Raw genomic sequence first — 22199 nt, 5'->3', positions numbered from 1 at the left:
TTGTTGGCAGTGTTACATAATGACATACAGCTCTAGCGCTCTGATTTTCCCCTGATTAAGGTGAAAATCAGAGTTGTATGTTTTCTGCTTATCTTGATTCATCAAGTTTCCACTTACCTAGCGCAACATTCATTTGCTTTTTGCAGGTTACCTGTCTCTCTTCGGTAAGCAAGCTGCATTGCTCCAAGCAGGAGATGTCTCTTCCCCTTGGCTGGAACTCTGAGTAGTGGGGTGCTTTGACAGGAGAAAAAGAAGTACCATTTTGGTTAATCTTCCCTACAGTGTCAGGGAGCAGCAAGGGCATGCCTGTCCGTAGGGGAAGGCCAGCCTGGAGCTGGGAGTCCCAGCAAGGCAGGCAGAGGCAGTGGCCTCACCTGCAAGGGTGCAGTTCTGCAGTGCCTGAGCAAGAAGGTCTGGCAGTGGCTGCCAATCCAGATCACCAGGCAAGTCCCTAGTGATGCGGCAGGTCCGAAGTCAAGCCAGAAAGTCAAGTCAGCAGGTCAGGATGAGGGAGGCGCAAGACCCAGCACAGGCGTCCCTGCAGCGTGGCTCGGAGACCAGCGGTGAGAGCCCGGTGTTCGAAGCCCCGCCTGGGTGAAGGGAGGGCAGGAGGCACCTTGCAGCTCCCTGATTCAAGGCTGGAATGGCTGCATTTGCAAAACTGGCCCTGTGCCTGGGCAGCCAAATCCCCAGGAGGCATGTGCTCAAGGCCTGAAACAGGGAATAGAAAGCAGAATCACAACTGAAAAAGAGCTTCAGCTAGATGAAGGGCAGCAGACAGAGGCTAAAGAGGCTTCATCTTGCAGCTACCAAGCTGTGGGTGTGTAGGGCCCCTGGACATCTTCCTAGTGAGTGCAGTGCTTGAATTTCTCTTCAGTTCTGCTCTGAGCACCAGACGCAGCTCCAACACTTGAATGGTCAGAGCTGCTCGTTGTCTCTTTAGGGAGCAGGAACAAATACTGGACTGCCTCTCTGGCCAAAGCCCCTTTTTGTAGGCTTTCTTTCATCGTGATCCTTTCTTATTTTGCAATGTGAACTGATTTGCCAAACCATGTTTCCCAACTTATTTTTGACTGCTGTTGTCTTTAACTGGAACTGAACCTAAGCAGCTTCAGCCACAGAACTTGAAACCTGAAATGAGCCAAAAATACTCTAGTTCCACTTCTTGCTTCTCTGGCGAGTTGTCTTTTATGTTTGATTTCCCAAGACCTTACCAAGGCAGTTATTTGCCCATTTTGCCTGCATATTTAGGGCTCAATTACACGTGGTGCTAGGCAATATATAGAAGGATGTATTTTCTCCTCTCCCCTTATTTTAATGTTAGTGTGTTTTCAATTGCAGTGGAATCTAGTCATAGTGAGAGGCATGACTCCTCCCTCACCTCTTCCCATTCTCACTGGCGGTTTTTCTTACCTTCCACAGTGGTGTTTTGGAATGTCTATTAAATGACAGTGGTATTTTCTGTGTTGCATTTGAGACTAATAAACCTCACTGCCTTTCTGTGAGATTAGTGAGGGAGGAATTGATTCAAAACTGGTCTTCAAGTTAAAAGAGCTCTAAATAAAAGGGCTTTCTCTTAAGCTTGTATATGAAAATGCTGAACAAACATGAGCCTTATCTGTGCTGCCTCTGAATATAGTCTTAATCAAGTGGATATTTGACAAATAATGGCAGATTAGCAAGGTTCAAGTTCTCATCTCCTGCTGAATTCATTTAAAATTTGTATCCGTTTCTTAGAGGCTACTGACATAAATCCTATAGTTGTAGTTGTTTTTGTGTGAGAGAAAATCGAAAAAAGAATAAAGAAATGAGTCAGTATTCAGTTTGGTCTCAGGAGCATATATGCAAATTTTTGTTTCAGAAATTGCAAACAGGTTCTCTAAGTAAATAACAGAAAGGGGAACAAATATCATCACTAAAAATGTACGTAAAAGCTTCTTGGACATACTGAGGAAAAGCATCGTTAACTTGTGAGACAGAAACACAGGCATGGTTCTTAAAAGCTATGAAGATATAACCCTAACAAGGGAGCTGGGAGAACACCCAGAAATGTAAATATTTAAAGCTCTAACCTGAAGCCTTTGTCAAAGACTGGAAAAAAAATGTTGCTTATTGTAAATGAAAAATAATATTTGCAAGTGTGAATTTAACACTGAGACAGGTAAACCCGTTAGACAAATCGAAGTTGATAAAACGAATCTCTGGCTCTGCTTACAAAGGCAATGATGAATCCTAATGGCAAACACACAAAAGAGATTGAGGTATCTTGTGAAGCAGCCACCAAGTAGAAAAGGTTCATGTTAAAATTTTTCTTCTTCGTATGGCCTGACTTTTGGTAGTTGTCCTGGTGAGCTGAGGTTTGTTTAACCTAAGATAAATTTTGAAGACTAAAGAGTAGAATTGTAAACTGACTACAAAAATGAACGACAGAAATCCTTTGGAGTTCAGCACCTTTAGAAGATACAGGCAAAGAGTCGTCCCCGTGGGAGCCCTGCAAGTGACTGTCTGAGGTGGCAGGGTTCGGAATTAATCACGCGCTGTTTGTGGTGCAACGACTCTCACGACTGTAAATTGAAAATCCTCCACACTTAGCAAGAGCCGTGAAGTAAACTGCGGTTTCAGTAAGCTATTCCTGGTGAATCAAGGATAGTAAATTACGGTTACTCCAATACCTTTTATAGAATGACACTTCACTGGCGACTGGAGACTAGAACTAATGCTGGTTTTCGCACACATTTCTAGGTCCAACTCCCACTGATTTCAAAGGGAGTCTTTCCATTGATTTCAGTGGGATTTGGATGGAGAGCAGCTAATGTAATACAAATGTGTTTTTCCACAAAGTGGATATTGTTGGACAAGCTTTGGAATATCTGGCCTCTTACCAGAAATCAGGCCTGGGTTGTTGGTGCAGATACACTCCGCATATAAAACACAGGGGGAATTAGAAGAGATCCAGAAGAAGACATTCCTACTAACCCCTTTAAAACTCCCTGCCTATTTAATGGCTCACGAACTCACTGCATTCACTCAGCTGGGTGCCCCTAAGCGAGGCATTTTATATGAAGGTAATACACCATATTTTAGCACAGTTGCCCTGCTAGGGAGCTAAAAGAAAGAAAAAATCCAGTGTTTACTAGATTTGACATCACGAAGAGGGCTGGAGTATTCAAAGGAAAAAGTCGGACACTGATTGCAGCATGCTGATAAGAAAATGAAATGCCGAAGTTGGGAGATGAGGAACTTTATGCTACAGCTGACTCCATCCGCTGTGGTTTTCGAATGGGAAGGTGAAAGAGGAATCCATTTAAGGGCTCAGGAGAAAAAGCAAGGAATTCCTGTAAAGGTGAAGGATAGAGTATTTTCTAAATGTGTAATGGAGCAGACTGCTGTGGTTTTTGGCAGCTTTTGAATAAGATGTCCATAGAATGCTGTAAGACTCAAATCCTGGATGTCTGGTAATTTGGCAAGCTCTGTGCATTGTAACTGCAAGTGTCCTGGTGTGAAAGTGGCCTTATGATAACAGTAATTTGTGGAAAGTGATGAAGTAATATTTCTAATTTTTAGTTTGTGCTTTGTTACGTGTACACACCTTTTTCTTCTAAGAGTTCTTACTTTTCTCATACTACAGTAATCAGAATCTCCTGCTTGAGGCTGGTTGAGTGACAGTCTCATTGCCAGCAGATGAGTGCCTCAGAAGGTACATGGGACTATCGTACATCAGTTCTGTCCGAGGAAGGGAACTTCAGAATCAGTGCATGCACATAACCTTTAAGCTATATGTAGATGTTAAGCTATATGTAAAGGAGAGCTCTCTGTTTAAAGAAACTAACCTTAGTTCTCAGAATTCGATTATAGGCATGAGAAAACAGAAGAGGCAGTATTTCCCAAAGCCAGTGCATAACAAAATTCAATTGTGGCAATGCAATAAAAGCTTTTATAGTACATGTCCCTAGCATCATGGAAGAGTGGACATTGAAAAGTGTGAAGTTGTTGACTTCAGTCATTTTAATTTCCTCCGTTTATGGGCTTTCCAAATAATGTCTGTTTAAAAGATTACAGCACCTCTAAGTAATACCAGCAGGCTATTAACTGGAAATTAAAGTGAAGTTAACGAGGAAGACATGAATGCACATTGAATGAAATGCACAAAGTAAACAAATAGTGTGTTCGGGAGAAGTAAATTGATTTAAAAATGGTTTTAAGGATCTGCTCAGGAATTTTAAGTTAAGAATTAAAAGAAATGGGAGAACTGACCCTTACTAGTTTTAAAAATGCTATAGCAACTGCACATAGGAAATCAGAATAGAATTATGTTGTCCACTTCACCAATCAATGAAGTTGAACAAATTTTAGGAAAATCATTTTCACACAAAATAAACTGTAGTTTAATTAGGCTGTATCTTGGTTCTTTTTAAGTTTTTCTTTTTTGTCTTCCTCCCCTTCACTCCAGCCGTGTCTCTGACCAATTTGATTAGATTTGCAGTCACTTTGAATGGAGGGACTTGAGTATTTTCTGTACACACGAATTTTCTGTGCACGCTGTGCATGTGTTCAGGAACACCAAGCTGTGGTCACTAGATCAACCTCTATTGAGTATCCATTTGCAACAGAGATATGTTAGCAGCCGTTTCTTTATGTGGTGAGAAACAAGATCTTGTTTTCAGCCTAAGAGGAGGCAAAATTGGTACTTTGTAATACCAGGAGTATGTAATGATCTGTTCTCAGGATCTGGAGACCACTGAGAGGAGGAGCTCCGCAGCAGTTGGATGAGTGGTCCTGCTAAGGCCTCTTTGAGCTGCCAAACATTCTTACACATTTTGGTGAGCTTTAGGTGAAATCTATATTGCATATTCTGAACTTTAAATACTAAAAGAGCTTGCTAGAAAGTATTTGTAAAAGCTCTTTCTGTAGCTTGTAATAGACATTTATATTGTTCATCACATGTTCACAGCAGCAAACAACACTAGCCTATTAAAAGAGCATTATAAATGTTGTTAAGCTGCTATTGAAGTGTCACTCCTGCAGGTAATTGTTCTGTGATTGGAATTTGGTTAATAAATCAGTTGATGCACAAACCAGAAAGGAATTAGTCTCACATTCCCGTAGCTGCATTGGTTCTACAGTGCTAGGGAAAATGAGACCTAATGTTTTTTCTGGTTTCTGCATCAGCAGTGTTTTTTAACTTGGTTCTACTTGCAAAACAGTTATCTTAAGGAGTGACACGTCAATAGCAGCTTAAGTTTAGAGACAGAAAACCGAGTAAGAACAGAGGTGTAATGGAGGCAGTGGACCGGGATTCGTGTCCAGAGGGAGTTTGGGGCTCTGTTGCAGACCTCCTGCGTGACTGCAGGTGGTTCAAATAATCTCATCCCGAGTCTGAAAAGTAAGGCTGCTTAAACTCCTTCTTCCGTCTTTGTCTGTGAGTGACTGATCTGTGGCTCTTGAGCAGCTCAGTCGTAGTCGCTGTGTCGGGAGTTTGTCGTGAGACCGTGGACTGTCTGCATCTCTGCCCGTGGGCTGTGGGGTTTTCTGTGGCTGGCGTCCTTGTGTTCTCTGGGGCTCAGCAGGCTGCAGAACGTGGTGCCGCAGCAGCAGGTGGGTCAGCCGTGCCCTCTGGGTAAAGGGCTTTGGGGAACGGCTGTCTCCGGTGCCTGCGCACGCCGAGGCCTGCAACAGCGAGCTCTTTGTGCTTTGTACAAATAAAGCCACTTTTTATTCTGAGGAATAGAAAGCTTCTGATTATATGTAGTTACTTCTCTACTTTTTAGTAACTTCTAATAATGCTATCAGATACAAGGTATTTTAAGTATCAGCTTTTTGTCTTAACAGTATCTCTTGAGCATCTGGAGCTTCCCCTCTAGCCCACTCAGATACAGGCCGTATTCCTGAAGCAGATACCATGCAGCTTGTTTGTATGCTGTTTAGCTGCCAGCCATTCCCGCTGTTTGTGCACATGCGATCACAAATTCCTGCTGTCTCCAGGCTATGCTTAGGCCAGGACCAATGTGAAGACTACAGGACCTCAAATCTCGGCTTGCTAATGGAATGTTTTCTGTGTTGTTGCAAAACAGAAGCTGATTTATCTTCTAGATGAGTAGTTTTTAAGTGACACTATTACAAAAATATGCAGCGGCTTTGTTTTTATAAAAATAGAGTTATATTCCTCGTACCTGGTGAAGTCTGTAATTTAGAGAGTCTCAACTTTGGAGAAGCCATTTTACATATTTTAAAAACTGTTACTTTGCCCAAGTGTCTTGGGGGCAATACTGATTTTCTGCTGCGCAAATTCAGTTGGGGGCATTGCAGTACTTGTTGAATCACTAAGGTAACATTTTCGCTTTCCTGTTGGAAAGGTCTGGGAAGTAGACACAGTCTGGGGACTGTGTATGTGGGGAGATACCTGGCATAGCAAACAAAGCTCAAGCTGCTGTAGGAAGTTGGCTAGAATATAGAAAGCTGTTTCGTCAGGTGGGGATGAAAGAAGGTTGAAGGCGACACTCTATTAGAGTCATGAACAGTGTGGGTCAGGGATTAGCTAGAAAGTCGAGGATACAGCATTTGATAGAAAAGACCAAGAATGATAGAAGATTTATTTATTTTTTGTTTTTCATTCAGTACCTTTCAGCTGTACCCTCAATGGCTCTATTATTCCCTTTATTTATGTGTTAGAGTCTTAGCTTCTCTTTTTTTTTTTTTTTCAGTTAAATTGCTGTTATATATATAGCTTATTGTGATATCTTTCCTGACTTCCAGCTTTGGCTTGATTGTAGATTTTGGGGGTCATTTTTTGGCATTTAAACAACCATTTTTAAATGGTTCTGAACTAATATTTTCAGGAGAATTTTTAAAGATTAGGGAAAAGCCAAATGAAACAAACATTAAAAGCATTTGTAATGTTTCCACCCATTTTATAATTGTTTTTCTCCTGTCTTTCTTGGAGAGGCTAGAGTTTTTCATTTATTTTGAAAGGAGAAATTAGGTAAGTGTCAAAAGCTTTTCTTCTACAGACTTTACTCATGTGTTTTGGGGACCTTGAAAGTCTTGCACAAGAGAGGAAAACGGAGAAGTCCGTTCCTGCTGACTTTGCTAAGGATCTCACTGGAACTTCAGTTTCTCTAGCAACTTAAGACAGTGAAGCACTAAATTGCTGTTGTGTAGCACCATGCAGCCAACAGAACCTGAAAAGGTAGTGCAGTGTTAGTTACTAGCGTAACTCTATGGGAAAACTGATACGATATTAGAGTCTATAATCTACTCTTACATGCTTTTTTGGATAAAAAAAAAGTAGACCAAGGACTATAAGGTACTCCATATTTCTTTTTCTGTACTAGTCAAAATCCTATAGAGCATCTAGGAGAATGGTAGAAAAGTGATAATTTCGAGGAAAAAACAAGAGGCATGGTAGAACTGAGAATCTTAATGTCAGATACTGAAATTGTGTTGGAATTGCTGTTCCCATGCTGTTTGTGAGGCAGAGCCTCCTCAGCAGCAGTGTCGAATAAGGACAACTGCTGAATAAGCAGCAACTGCAGAATTTATCACTGCCGTTCAATTACCTAAATTTGTATTATGAGTCAATCATTTCTTTTAGGTAGGAAGGAAACCAAGCTATATGGCCCGTAGTACAGATAGGCCAGAATAAAGGCTGTTTCAAGGCAGATACACACACACACACACACACACACACACACGTTTTCTTTATTTTGATTTGTTGCTTATATTGATAACGAACATGATGACTTTGTTTTTTGTTCTACCTTTGTTTTTCTCAAAGTCATTGGTGCACAGCACAGCCTTGCGATGGATTGCTCTGTAAGATGTAATTATAAGAAATCGCAGTGAAGTACAAAAAATAACAAGATACCTGGAAAAAATAAAACAGGATTTCTTTAGAAAAGATTCAGCTCTTTTCATGGTCCTGAGAAGCAACAAAAAGCAGAATAAATACTAGCAGCATGCAGAAAAGACCATGTTTATTTGAATCATCCACCACACAACCTTGAAGTTGTTGCAAGCTTACAGGCCAGCTTTAAAATGTTGTCCTCCTCTTGATTATTTTTTCTGCATCATTTAAAGGCAGGAATTCAAAATAATGACTTTAGTACCAGTCTGCCTTTATTTCTGCTTTATGTTGGCTTGGTTTAGAGTGATGTTCATTCAAAGTGCGCTGTGTGCAGATTTACAGTATGAATGCTGGAAATGCCACGCTCCTGACGTTTGGATCAGAGTCTGTGATACCTGAGAGATAGTATTATGATCAGGGTGACATATTTGATAATACCAGCTAGATGACACGTGATAATACTGTCTGGACAATTTACCAGTTAGTATTCCTACGTCAAAACCTTCAAATCTCCATCTGACTGAATTTCAAAATATCTTTCCAAATGGTCCTGATTAAAGACTTTAAAATGTGGGAAAACCATAGTATCTCTTGCAGTCACTGTTAGGAGAATATATGCATTCTAGGTTGAATTTGTCTAGAGTCATATGCCCTATTTGGGATCTTAATCCTTGTTTGTTAATTTAAATAGTCTTTGTAGGCTACCTGTGAAAAGTATGTGTAGACTATTTAACCTTCTGGCTAAAACAGGTAGATTATCTGTGCTGCTTCCTACTAGTCTCCAATAGAAACATCTAAGGACTACACATTCTCTTTCTTAGGTGCAGATTGCATGAGGATAATTCTGATTGTGTTACTTCTCCACACTTAAAAGCCCTCTGCTAAGTCACTGGTTTCCCTGCCACCAAGTAAGAATATGATACACAGCCTTTGTTGGTTGCCTTTGAATATGCTAGAGACATCTTACTCTCTGTATGCTGCACAGTTGCCATTCTACATTTCTGTTCAGTTTTAAATAATGTATTATAAAGGCTAGTTTGTTTCAATTTATAGCCATTAGCAATACTAATGAACTTAAGTTATAGCAAGTGTTGGATAAGAAAGTTATGTTAAATCTTAACAAAGGAACATGTAGACACGCAAACAGGATTCCTTTTTTTAAAAAAAAAAACAGTCTTTTGAACACAAAATGATTTGGCAGGATGTGTGCGCTAAAATCATTAATCATGGCACATGTTGGTAATACTTCTTGGATTACTCATTTTCTTTGGTGTGTTTATGTCTCCATATGCAGATTTCTTAATCTGGCATGTAAACCAAGCATGTTTTTAGTGTAAACCACAGAGCATTTTTACTACTTTCCACTGATGCACTTGGGTAATTACAAGGCAAACAGACTGAAATTGGCTGGCGTAAGATTTGAAAAAACTTATTTGTTCATTGAAATGCAGCTAAGATTTAATTCTTAGAATTAGATCCAGTAATTTTTGTGAAATACTATCTCTTAGTATATAATCTCTTAGTGTATGATGATTCATGCAGTCCTGTTTCTCTGTAGGAAGCACGTGGTATTAAACAGCTTAAGTCCAAATATATCCAAAATACTCTTTTTGAATAATTTGGTACATAGGGTGAGAAAGGTAACTTTAACTTCAAATTAAAATATGCAAAGACATCAGCCAACAAAGCTAGTTCTTAACTGTCTTGGTATTTCGTGGTTTTTATTGGATTCACTATCAAAGGGCATTGCACTACTTGGAAGAATGACCAGAAGTTCGAGAAAGGAGGTATGACTAGTTGTGATACTGTTTATGTTATATCATCCTATAAGACTCAACTACCAAGTGTTTCAGAACATGGACAGGAGATAAAATAACAGTAAAGTAATTCTAATAATTAATCTCAGTACTTTTATTTATTCTGTAGTGCAAGAGAAAGAGTTCAAAGTTTTGTTGGCTAAATCGATGATACTGAGCTGGGGTAGCTGCAGTATTGCTCAAGCGGAACAGCAAATACAAGGGTTCCCATAAAGCTCAATGGTTTATAGGACAGTAGCGTGTAAAATGTAGTTAGCAATAGCTTCAGCAATTTATAGTAATTAGAATTGCTTGGTACTTTCCCACTTCTTCTTCTTCTTCTTCTTCTTTTTTTTTTTTTAACTGTAGCTGCTTAAAATGCCACTGGTATTCTTCTGCTTCCCAGTTAACTTCCTTAGTGGTATTTTAGGCAGTGCATCTTGCGAGATGACTCCTCTCGCATTACCCTGTACTGCATGATGTTACTTTAGTAGAGCGGTACATGTTAGAATTTTTCAGTTATGTTTAAGTATGACTTAAAATAAACACTTTATTTGCCTGTCTTCTAACCCCTTGCATGCTCAGACTCCAAATTACTTATTGTATTGCAACTTTTCAGCTATCTGTCAATATAGCTGATTTTTGAAGTTAATGGTATTGACATACTGCAACTCGTAACTGTTCCTTTCCTCCCTCTTAATATTATGCAGCTAAAACAATGGAAGCAAGTTTTTGTCATGTTGTGTTATTTATATCACTTTACCATGTAGATTGCAGTATTATTTATGCCACTTTACCACATAGATTGCAGTTTTTACTAGAATCATTTAGTACCGAAATTGTAACATCTGTTTTCCATTTCAAGAATCAGCACTTCATCTCTTCAGATGCCTGGCACCAGCCCCATTTTATTGTATACATAGTCCTAAATCCCTATTAAGTCCACCACTGAATATTTCATCCAGATTGTCCCTTGTTTCTCTCAGGGGATTTCATTTAAATTATTTTTGGCACACAGTTGGCTGTAATTCTTGACCAGTGTCTTTCATGCTAACCTGTAACTTTAAAAGATTTCTTGAACCACAATGCAAAAATTATTCGAACAACACACTAGATGCTTGGTTTATAGTGCTGAAATTTGAAGGCAGAAACACTTCTGAGAAAGAAAAAAATTAGCAAAAGGTTTTTTTAAGGGGATAGATATGTTCTGGTGCTCCTTTTATTGATAGCCAAAGAACAGCTCCCATCCAAAAAGTAGTCATGACTGTCACATCAAGTGAGAAATCCTGTTTTGTGGGCAGGATGCATTTACCTTTCTGTCTGCTCACTCATCTCTTATTCACAGTCCTGGTATTTTTACATCTGTAGTAGCCATGTTCTGTGTAGTTTGTGACATCTGCTTTTGAATTCCTGAAGTATCTTTTACATGATGAAAACCAGGACTATGAATTCTTCATTGACAGAGACCTTCTTTCACCACTGGGACAGAGCAAGAGGCTGCTAAGTTGGGTGTCAGTGCATTGGTGCCCACTTTACATCTCAAGCTCCAGAGCTATGCAAGGAGACTGTATCTGAGATTTCAGACCTATCTACTTATCTAGCAGAACTTCTGATCATTATATCCTTTGGCATAGTTAAGACTGATCCATGCTCCCACAGCAAATGTTGGAAGGAACATTCAGTGTGGATTCCAGTTGTGCATCACTTCTTTCCATTACGTTTTTCTTGCTGATGTATCACAGTGATGTGATAAGGGGCTTTGCTTTGTGCATGTGTGCTTAAATGTAATGAGTACCACCAGCTGAGACAGGTTACAAGTTGGTTCGTATTTTTTATGTTTGCTAGCCAGTCAGAAAGGTGGTACTTCTTAAATTTATAGTCATAACTTAGAAAAAAAATACTGAATGACTTTTTTAACACAGTTGTGTGTGTTGTACATTTTTGGTTAATTTGCATTTATTCTGTTTACCAGCCTAGTTCTGCCAGGATGACTTCTACAATTCCAAAGCTCTGAACAGCTTCAAACAGCTGTTTGAAAGCAGAAAGAAAGCAGAATCAGTTTGCCAGAAAGGTGTTTCTTTCATATTCCTGAAATTACCCTGGAGCAAGGCCCGGGACGTTTTGAGTGCTGAGCCCTGGACCAGTGACAGGTGTCAGATCCAATATCTCAGGACCTGTCAGTGCTGGAAATCAATGCTATATACAGCTAGAAAGGGAGATTCCCATTGACCGGTTGGACACAGACTTGCTGTATGACTATCCTTGCCAGGTTCGGAAATATTACAGACGATGCAGTCTTTTTTATATGCCTGCCTAAACTGAATTAAGGAATCGTCAATGTTTTCCAGAACATACTAGTTATAACTGGCCTCTTCCTCTGAACCCTATGCAATACTCACCTATAAAGCCTGCCATTTACGGAGACATCTCAACAGAAAGCCCAATAAAAGTTGGAACTTTTCTTTGTAAAATTTTAGTCCATTACTAAATACCTGTTCTTATAGGTATGTAAAATGTGTATCTGAGTGCGCTCTGCATAGTACCTATGGTTTTTGGTATCTTTACTAGTCGTGGTACTGCGTTCTCTCATTGTCTGTTACTGATTTCAGATTATTAGGTCCTTGTCTCCAGTAGTTCATTCTTTGTATCTTTTTCAGTCTTCTGTGAAAGAGCATTTAAAAATTATGAGCACTTTTCACAACACAGACTCCTTTTACCCCAAAATTGAAAGAATTCCAAATACTGCATCTGAAGAATGACAGTTGCCCTGTACGTCCATTAATATTTGATTAAGGACGACATGTGAGTTTAAAACAGGTTTGATATTTATTGCCATTCCAAAGAACCACATTTGTACCGATCCGTCGTGCTCCTTCTGTCGTAAGTAGTTCTGTTCAGACTGCCCCGTAGTAATTCTGCAGTATGTTTTATGCAGTGCATAAAACACATTTTTCTGTATTCTCTTCTACTTGCTGGAAGGAAGAAAATTATATTAATGTTTATGGAACTCAATAGCGGTGTGGAAGACCATTAAACATTTATGCTAGCAATTTATATCATATAGCACCTCGTATTTGAAAGGATTTCCTCCATAAAAGAACGTGCTGGCAGTGGAAACTTCCTGGAAGTCACTCCGTAACGCAGGAGGAGTCTAAGCACCACCACGTTTCTGTCCGAAGAATGTATGCTGGGGAAAGTGTGAATCCCCTCAGCAAAATACCCTTTAAAGAGGAAGAGCCCAGAGATTAATCAGTCCTTGGTCACAGCAGTCTTAAATTTAGATCAGTTCATTTTTTCAGATTATTTTAGTCAGGTCTAAAATCATACTGTGTGATTTGGCATAGTGACACTCAGTAGTAATTACTGTGCTTAACCAAAGGTGAAACATTGTTAGTAAGTGTTGTTGCCTTGTTAGTAAGTGAGTACATGTTAGTAAGCTAGTAAGTGTGGTAAGTTTGTGTAGTAGTTAGTATAGTAGTACCTGTAGTATGTTGGTAACTTAGTATTGTTACATTTTTAGTAAGTAAAATGCATTTTATGGCAAAACAAAAATAAAACTCCCACATGATCTTAACATTTCTGCCAAGCAATGCAAATGCAAGATGTTAAACCAAGTGTTTCTATCTGTATCCTAAATCTTTTCAAAATGATGCAACAGTCTGCTCACACTACATCTAATAGGATGGAGCAGGTTTTAGTTACCAGGTTATCCCGCCATCAGACTCCAAGTGCTTGGCAATCTTCTCCGTCCTCTTGCTTCATGACTGCAAACAGGCATCATTGTCAAGCCCCACAAGATCCTGGCAGTGACAAGTTAGATGGTTTTATCTGTGTTTTTTGGATAGTCATAAGAAAGATGTTGGGTGTTAAATATTTATATTGGAACTAAGCAGAATCTGGCTTGCAGTTTAGAACACTTTTCACAGCAAGGGACAAGCATTAGTATTGGGATAGTAAAGAAATAGAGTGACGCCAGGGCTCAAGACACTCCCTATGTTATAAGTTGGTGGTATCAGAAAATTCTTTTTACTTGACTACTTGCTTCCAGAAGAGACTATAAAAAATTATTAGCCATTTTTTTCATCCAATATTTTGCAAGTATTTGCAAGTATTTGGTCCATCATTTAACATAAACACTTTACATCAGAGTAATATGTTTCAGAGAAAGTGTGATAGGCTTCAGTTCTACTATCCCGTGTAATGTTTCATTCTTACCTGAAAGAGAATAAGAAGTTCTTTTTTGCCTGTATGTTTCTGACCTGCTGTTTCAAATAGGGAATTAATCATATAGGTAGATGAGAAGTGTTTATGAAAAGTGATTTTTAAAGTCTGTAAATACTAAACAACAATATAATGAACAGAAATGTTCCTGCAAAAGAACTAATCTCTACGTTGTGTGCAGTTTTAAAGTATAATAAGTTTGATTCTATTTTTTCCTCTGTGATTTTTGTTTGTTTGGTTGGTTTTTAGCTGTCCTGTCTGGGGAGGTGTTATCAAGTGGGCCAAAATTGTGCCACTTTCCTGCTCTATAAACAAGAGGATAACTAGAGTTTAGATATGGTATAAATACTTTTTAGAAGCCTCTGTATGAGAGGAGGCACCATACTCATTCCTGGAGGAAATTAAAAAGATATTTTATGTACAAAATAGTCCTGCCTGTGTCAAAAGCCCATTTTGGATTCATAACAAAATCGCAGCACTGCTTCACCTCTTTTCTGACTAGCAGCTATAGTAGCTGTGTTGTTAGGAGATACCTGGCTTTCAGATGAGGAAAGTGTGATCAGGAATGATAAATGCACTAGTGATTTCTACTGTGTTCTTGTATTTTTGGCTATAATATTGTAAAGTTTGACATGGAGTGCTTTTAAGTGCAAAACCTGCAGGCTAATTTGAAACCCCCACATGTATATGTTCTCTGACCTAGATGGTTTTTATTACTTTATTGCGTGTAGAAGGACAAAGGAAGAAATTGTTGATACCAGAATTCATAAAATCTTTTCAGGCTTTATGTTCTCTGAAAGTCATACTGTCCTCAGTTGGTTATGCCTGAAAGTTTGCAGTTGTAAGATCTTGAAAAAGCTGTATTTTATTTTGCAGAGTATTGGCTGTGATGACTATCTGGGTTCAGACAAGGTGGTTGACAAGTGTGGAATATGTGGAGGGGACAACACTGCTTGCAAAGTTGTGTCTGGAGTTTTCAAACACACGCTAACAAATCTTGGCTACCACAAGATAGTGGAAATTCCTGAAGGAGCTACTAAAATCAACATTACAGAGATGTCAAAGAGCAACAACTATTTGGGTAAGTTGTATCTCAGTGAATACATTCTTCGTGAGATGGTGCAACTTGGGTGGATGTCTTCCCAGGTAAGGTCCTCTGAGCAGTGTAAAATAGATGTCAGGAAAAAAAAACATTAGTTAGGCTTTTTGATCAGAACTATCAGTTTATAATTCTGGTTTGATCTGGTATGAGAGACACCATACATCCATTAACGTCCATTGCCTTGTCCATATGACCTGACTTTGACATTCCCTATTAGTCGGTTCCACTGTGGTCATTATACTTGTCACATTGTCGATCTTGTCTGAAGGGACAGAGAATCCAGCAAAGGAGCATGGTCGTTTATGTCAAGTATATCGAGCTTACTTGCACAGAAAAGAGGATTCTCTGATTGCCTAAAATTTAAGCTCTTTTAACATGAAAGTATACCAAAATTGTGCTGAGATAAAGTGGTATTGGGGTGATGTTCTCAGAGTACAAGATCATTTATGCAGTTTATTCTCAAGCAGGTTCTTGATTCAAAAGAACAGAGAATCCTGGGGCATTTATATTAACATTGTAGCATTTTGTGTTGTATTTGTAGAGCTGTGTAGTGTGCTGCAAGTTAGAGGTGATGTGGGACTTTCTACATAGAAATCTGTCTGGTGTGCATTATGAATGGTTCCATTCCCTGGTATAACCGCCCATGTTTCACCTGCAAAGGGCCTGCGTTTTTGTTTCCCTCTTGGACCCAATCTTGCTGAGTGGTTTGGAGAGAAAACAGTTGTTTAGGATTTATAAATCCCTGCCTTTAATTTGTCTTTACCTATTTGTCCATCTTTAGACCTCTCTTGAGAGTTACCATAGCTAATAATAGTAATAATGGAGCTGCATGAGGCCTTTTTTCGTTAGCTGCATGTCCTTATTACTAGAACTAGCTGCACTGGAAGTTTCAAATCTCAGCACTCCGACAGCTGCTGTATCTCACTTGTGGCTGTTAAGCATTTCAGCTACTGCTCAAGTATAAGCAAGGAAAATGCTCGTTACTGAATTGCTTCTTTCTTCTCCCTAATTTCTGTCAGAGCTATAACTAGTTTTACAGAAACATCTGGCTGTGGATGGGAGTTTATTATAGGGAACAGACACATGATGTTCACATAATGTGAATTCCCTAATTTGACCAAAAATGTGACTCTTCAAAATTTCTAAGTGAAAAAACAATAGAATCTACCCACAATCTACTAAACCCTAGATGTTCTGAATCCCCTGTAAGGTGAACTCACCAGTTCTGATTTGTCCTGGTTTCTTCCAAAAATATCGATGAGCTATATGAACCAGTGTTCATCAACACTAGCTGGTTTGATCATGAAAGAAAATAATTATTCTATCTAAAATACTTCTGTAGATACTGTACGTTTGGTAGGAAATGGATGAGAGAATACAGTTTGCTTGGCAAGCCAATGAAAGTTGCCACGTTACAAAATTTATAAAATCATGAAACTGAAGATATTTTTTTTTTCAGATTTACACGTCAGCATATTAGAAGAGGTAACAGAGAAGTTCCCTTAGCTGTAATAAGACATCATGAGCCATATGAGCATTTTTGGAATGGGCAGGACAGAAAAACAGTAACATTTTTACTTAAAAATAATCAAAGCTGTTGGCATGTATGGGAAAGCGGCCAGATTTCTCTTTCCCATGCTGCTCTTTATCCCCAGAGTTTATGCTGTCATCCCTGCTTTCATTTTAAAGCTGCTGGTATGGGTTTAGTCTGCTAAATTTACCAACTCTCACCCCGTTAAGAATTATTAGGGCTCTGGTTCCATTTAGAAGGAGTCCAGCCTCTCTACTTACACTGTGTCATTATCAGATTGGCTTATCAAGGCAGATATTATTGCACGAGGACAGAAAAGAAAGTGTTCTAAAGGATCAGAAAATGAAAACTAGAAAAAGGTTTGGTGGCAATTTCTTGTCCAAGTTCAGTGGTATTTCAAAACATATTTTCCAGCCTGTTAATGATCACAGATTTCTCACAGATAGCACAGCATTCAAAATCTCTGCATTCAAGACGATTTTTATAGAGTACGTAAACCTGGTAAAGCTGGGAAACTTTAAAACTCAGATCTGATATTTACAGGTTTCTCTAATTTGTAGAAACGAGCAAAGCCCCTGAACCTTAAAAAAACTTAAATCCATCTTTATGCTGCAGGAGCAGCAGCAACAAAAAAGTAACCCAACAGCCAGTCCTTTAAGTGTATATTTGAGTGCTTTGCTAAACTGAATTTTCAGATCCCTGTTCTGTCATCGTCCAATTATAGTCATCAGAGCTGCTTGCGAGCAACATTCTTCTCTTAAAAAGTATGTAAGCTTTGTTGTTTTCAGTTTCCTTTCGGTTTGCACATTTTTTGGTTTCTTCAGTGTAAAATCATATATCAGCTCAGAGTCACTAGGAATGTTTTAGTAAGATGTCAGCAGATCTTTCTGGGAATCTGCGTATTCTGCTCATCTCAGTTCAGATGACCATCCAAGCTCCATGTGGATTTACACAGCTCTTCACTGCTTTGTCAAGAGTACTCAATCCAGAACATGTGTTTTCACTATGAGGTATTCATGGTTTCTGTAAAATCAATAGGTGCTGGAAAAAGCAGGCAAGAATGTGAGGTTTCCTCCTCAAAGAGATTCAGACTGAGCTAAAAGTCATCAAAACATTGAAATATTTGAATGCTTCTCCCTACTGCTTTTGGTTTTTTGTCTTTATCCACTGCTTGTTTTTGCTGTGCTGTCTGTTACAATTGAGAACAAAAGCTGTGACCCTCAGAAAAGCATAGGTGTAATGACGCTGCTGAATGCGATGGTAACTTATGAAGGTTTACTAATTCTAACCATTGCATTTTCAGTTCTTTATGCACAGCTTGGAGGGAGTGATTACAGAATAGAATGTGTAAGTTCTTTCTACTTTCCAACAGTAATAAACTTCATTTTAGAAAGAAACGACAATTGTATACAAAATTTTTGCATTTCTAGAACACGTCATTGTCTGGGTAGTCAGAATATTCAGTCGAAAGGAGATAATGTAGGCTCTTTTAAAGGTTCTTTAAACATACTTCGTGTAACTTTAACATATTTCAAAAAGTACCAATTCATGGACCTCTTGTGCATCTATGCTGTGCTATACGTGCATCTGTGCTCTTTTATCTCTGTATGCCTCAGAAACCTTCTACATCATTTCTGTTTCCTACTGCTTATGTTATCCTTTTTGGGTGTTCTCCTCTTGTTGAATTAATCTCATGCAGCACTATTTTCAAACTTACTCTTCCTTTACCCCCTCTCTCCCCACCATTTTGTGCTACAAATCCTTTAAGTTTCCCATTTCTTAAAGGTCTTTACTGCAGAAAGCCTCCGTGTGATGGAGGGTGGGAAGAGGCATGTTGTAAAAGGAATAGCAGCTGGTTTCCTGGGACAGGCCTCGTGCGGATGGGGCCAAAGGGAAAAGCAGCCAGACGAGAAACTCCTCTTCTTCCCCACCAGGTTCATCAGCTTGCAGAGGAAAAGCGTAAGCATGCAATGTGTGGCACAGTTTACAGGGAAAAGGACATTATGCAGCAAGCCAAGCTTGCTGAGGAAATGCTTTAGCAGCCAGTTTGGGAGTGGCCTGTGACTTTAACAGTTTTTAGTGAGCCAAAGTGAGCTACCACTAGTACAGCCACAAGGCAGGTCAGAAATTCCCCGGGGAACAGCTCATACCTTTTTGGAGATGCTTGAAACAGAAGTTGTCCAGTTTTGGTACTACACAGCCTAAATAATAGCTATTAATAAGTATTAATAGTGAATTAGTCAGTCTGCGTACTACTTTCTACCTTTCAGTTTGAAGCGAAACCTACATATTACAATTTAGGTTTAGACTCTGCTATGCAGTCCTGAGCTATACACAGAATTGCTTGCTGTTCCAAGTAGTTCTCAGCAATATTTTCTTGTTGGCTGCTCTGTCGGACCTTTGGGCAGCAGAACAGCTGACCTTGGACAGACCTGTCCATTGGAAGAGCACTTCTGTCACGTGCTAGTCTGATAGAGGAATGAGACAAAGACATACTTTTAATCCCTCAGTAATCATCATGGCCAGTTCTCATACCCTGAAATGGGAAGTTTGCCATTGAATTAAGTGGGACCATAATGCCTTAAGTAGGACCAATCTGTTACAGCATTTATGCTGCAAAACATATGGGTTTGCGTATAAATATTCCAGTATCCTTGGGATTGAAATTTGGGATAATGACAAATTTTAAAGCTGAATGACATCAATGTGTTATACTCTGAAAGCGCTCTTTTGCATGGTGAGTCTCGAGGACCTAATTTAAAGAAGCTGGTTATTACTCATATCCATAGCTTCAACAGAAAGAATTCGATAAGGAGAATGAAATTTCAATAGCAAAAATTAGTTTAGCCTAATATAAGAGTTAAAGATAAAATGGTTGAAAATGCATTAGTTACTAATGCGTATTATGTATAATGAACTGATTATAGTCAGAATCTGATAATGTCTAATGACTGTAGAAACAGTTCTGATTCTGGAGTAAGACAGCTTTTAAGATTCAATTCTGCAAACACTATCCAGCACTTTGTTAGTATCTTTAGCAGTAGACATTTATGAGCTATTTTATGAAAGTTTATGCATAAGAGTTTTGGCAAGTCTCTTTAACCTTTTTGTACCTTATCTGTATAGCATTTATTACAGAGGTGTTTCACTGTAAAGTTTAATTCATTGCTAATTGTAAAGGAATTCCTTCATGGAATGTATCATGTATGTCAGCCTGGGTTTTTTTCATGGAATTATGTTATTTCAGCTATTACGTGAGATAAATCTTTGAATCTAATTTGATTTCCACCTGTTCTGTAATGCGATTACATGCTGTTCTGTCTGCTCTTAGCTTGTGCCAGTATACAGTATTTGTGATTAAAATAAGAAGTACAGGTTAATGAAAAAAAAAAATCTAACGTTTTAATAGCGTTCTTGTGAATATTAGTGTACTTGAACGTGAATATGGATTTAATGAATTCATCACGTGCAAGCAAGAGTGGCTGATGCTGAAGGGACTGTGATAAAATTTTGTGGAAAATGTTTTGATTCAATGTCCCCTGCAGCACAGATAACATTCAAACCATGTCTTATGATGAAATATTGTTAGCAGCTCTTGAGCTTAAAATAACATTTTAAAATCAGTATATAGATTCAAATCAACACCAAATAAAGGAGTTAGATATATTAGAATGCTGGCAGAGGACTTAAAAGATAAACATTGTTAAAGATACTTCTCTGTCACATGTAATCATCTGAAGTTTTATAATTTATTTATTAGCTCATGACCAACATACTGTTTTGCTTCATTTGGTGCTAATCAGATCAATAATATACGTAAAACACAGTTGTTTAAATTGCTCTTAGTGATTATTATATTTGGATTTTGCAGGACAAGATTAAAGATTGCTGTGCAAAAAAGTCACACCATATACTAGATATTATATAGAGAAGAGAGAATATGTGTTCGAATTTTCAGGGCTTGAGGGATTTTTGGTCTTTTTTTTTTCCCCTCAGTTACCATATATACAAGGAAACTGCTCATGATGCACTTTGGTGTTCAAGTGTGTGTCAGGTTCAGTGGCTGTCCCAAATGGGTACTGAGAGTTGTTTGTGAACCATTAATAATTTTTCCATTTCTATTCAGAAAAAAAATCTGACTAATTTTTCATTTGAGTTCACAAAGTACAGCAACCCAAAGCTACGTTGTTACGGTGGTGGCTTGTAAAACCCCTCCTGGGACTTTGACAGTGTATTTCTTATGGTGAATATCATTCATTGAGTGCATCCCTCTGCAAGTCATTGTATGCATTTGGAGTTGGAATGTATGTGTGTCATTATGTAGAGCTTACTGTATGCGTTACTTATAAACTGTTTTTTTTACAGTGTCTAGATTAGAGTAACTTATTGTTTCTTTTGTCCTTGGTCCTCTCGCCTATCCTCTACTTGAGTTAAATAAGACATTTCTTTGAACAAATGAAGGAGACTTTGTCCAAATTGCAACGAAAATAAAGATGTGAAGAATCACTTCCTAAATAAACTGAAAACAAGCAAACTGTAAGGAAATTTCTGAGTGAATTATGAGTATTTGAACAGGCAGTTAAAATCTGTGTAAACTGACATTTTCAATAATATTGCTAAAATAGATCTTTTTCACAGTTGGAAATCCGAACAAATCCATTTTGTAGTTATGTCCTGAATACTGAGCTGAAGAGCTGAGAAATACTACACTGAAAGAGAAATAACTTTGACTTGCAAAATGCGTTTGCAAAACCAAGCATTCCTGTAAAAACATAGTGATGTTAGTATCATTTGTATCTTTTGCTCATTAGCTCCAGCCTTAGCTCCTCCTCCCCACTTTGAGCCTTGTGTCTTTTCCTATCGTATTTATCAGGTTTTACTTCCGCTGAGAAATTTTCTTATTCTGCAAAACTGAAGGTTAATCAATTTTGGGCCACCTCAGAACATTCAGTTACATATTAATATTAGAAGAGACTTGATGAGCAAAGAAGATACTGCTTTTTTTCTGTTTATTTAGCATCACTTGCTTAGTTTTAGATATACTGAGTTTAATTTGAATTAATTGCTATCTGAGTGGCCATACTTTGAATTAAAGTTAGCATGGGTCTGTTACTAAGATAGTTGTCCTTTCTCTATGTGGATTTATAAACAACTTCAGTACTCAAGTGTCTAATGTTGTGACATATCCAGGAAAATTTTTTTCCTTGGTACACAGAAGCTCTGAGTCTGGTCAGACAAGCGTTTATTTTTTAGCAGTTATCCAGACCGTTGCATGGGAGTTAATATTATACTAATTGCTGACAGATTCGCTTCAGGGTATACATTGTTTTGGCTATGTCCATTGGCTTTAAACTTTCAGTACGTTGCTTTTTCTTAAGCCAAAAAGTAAGCACAGTAATGTGTTAGTTGGTTATGGCAAAACTCTTCATTTAGACAGGTGATCATTCCATGGTTTTCCTCTGCAAACCATAGTTCAGTGGGTTTGGGCTCTAAAACCCAGTTTTATTTTTAGGTCCTCAAATTCTTAAATTCTTAATGTTTTATGCTACTGGTAGAAAAGTCCTTCTGTTGTTTGGGGGATGTTATTTTTATATTCATGATGATGATTTTCTTTCCTGTAGCCAGTCTTTCTTTAACATAGCCCATCTGTGTTTGGATGGTTCAGTGCAGAGGGAGGAGTCTCAATTTTATGCTTGGAGACGACAG

The 22199-nt window shown here is 38.4% G+C and overlaps 1 protein-coding gene across 3 annotated transcripts in view; it reads left to right on the top strand.

Moving 5' to 3' along the window:
• The window catches only part of THSD4 (thrombospondin type 1 domain containing 4), a 448823-nt gene that overhangs the window by 352463 nt on the left and 74161 nt on the right, over positions 1–22199 (top strand). For all 3 annotated transcript variants that reach the window (XM_064517464.1, XM_064517462.1, XM_064517465.1), the window contains one exon: positions 14737–14941. In XM_064517464.1, coding sequence (XP_064373534.1) covers positions 14737–14941 — 205 coding nt within the window. The remainder of the gene's footprint in view (positions 1–14736; positions 14942–22199) is intronic.

This window comes from Dromaius novaehollandiae, chromosome 10 (assembly GCF_036370855.1).
Source record: "Dromaius novaehollandiae isolate bDroNov1 chromosome 10, bDroNov1.hap1, whole genome shotgun sequence".
Taxonomy (NCBI): Eukaryota; Metazoa; Chordata; class Aves; order Casuariiformes; family Dromaiidae; genus Dromaius; species Dromaius novaehollandiae.
This window is presented reverse-complemented; position numbering and strand designations above follow the sequence as displayed.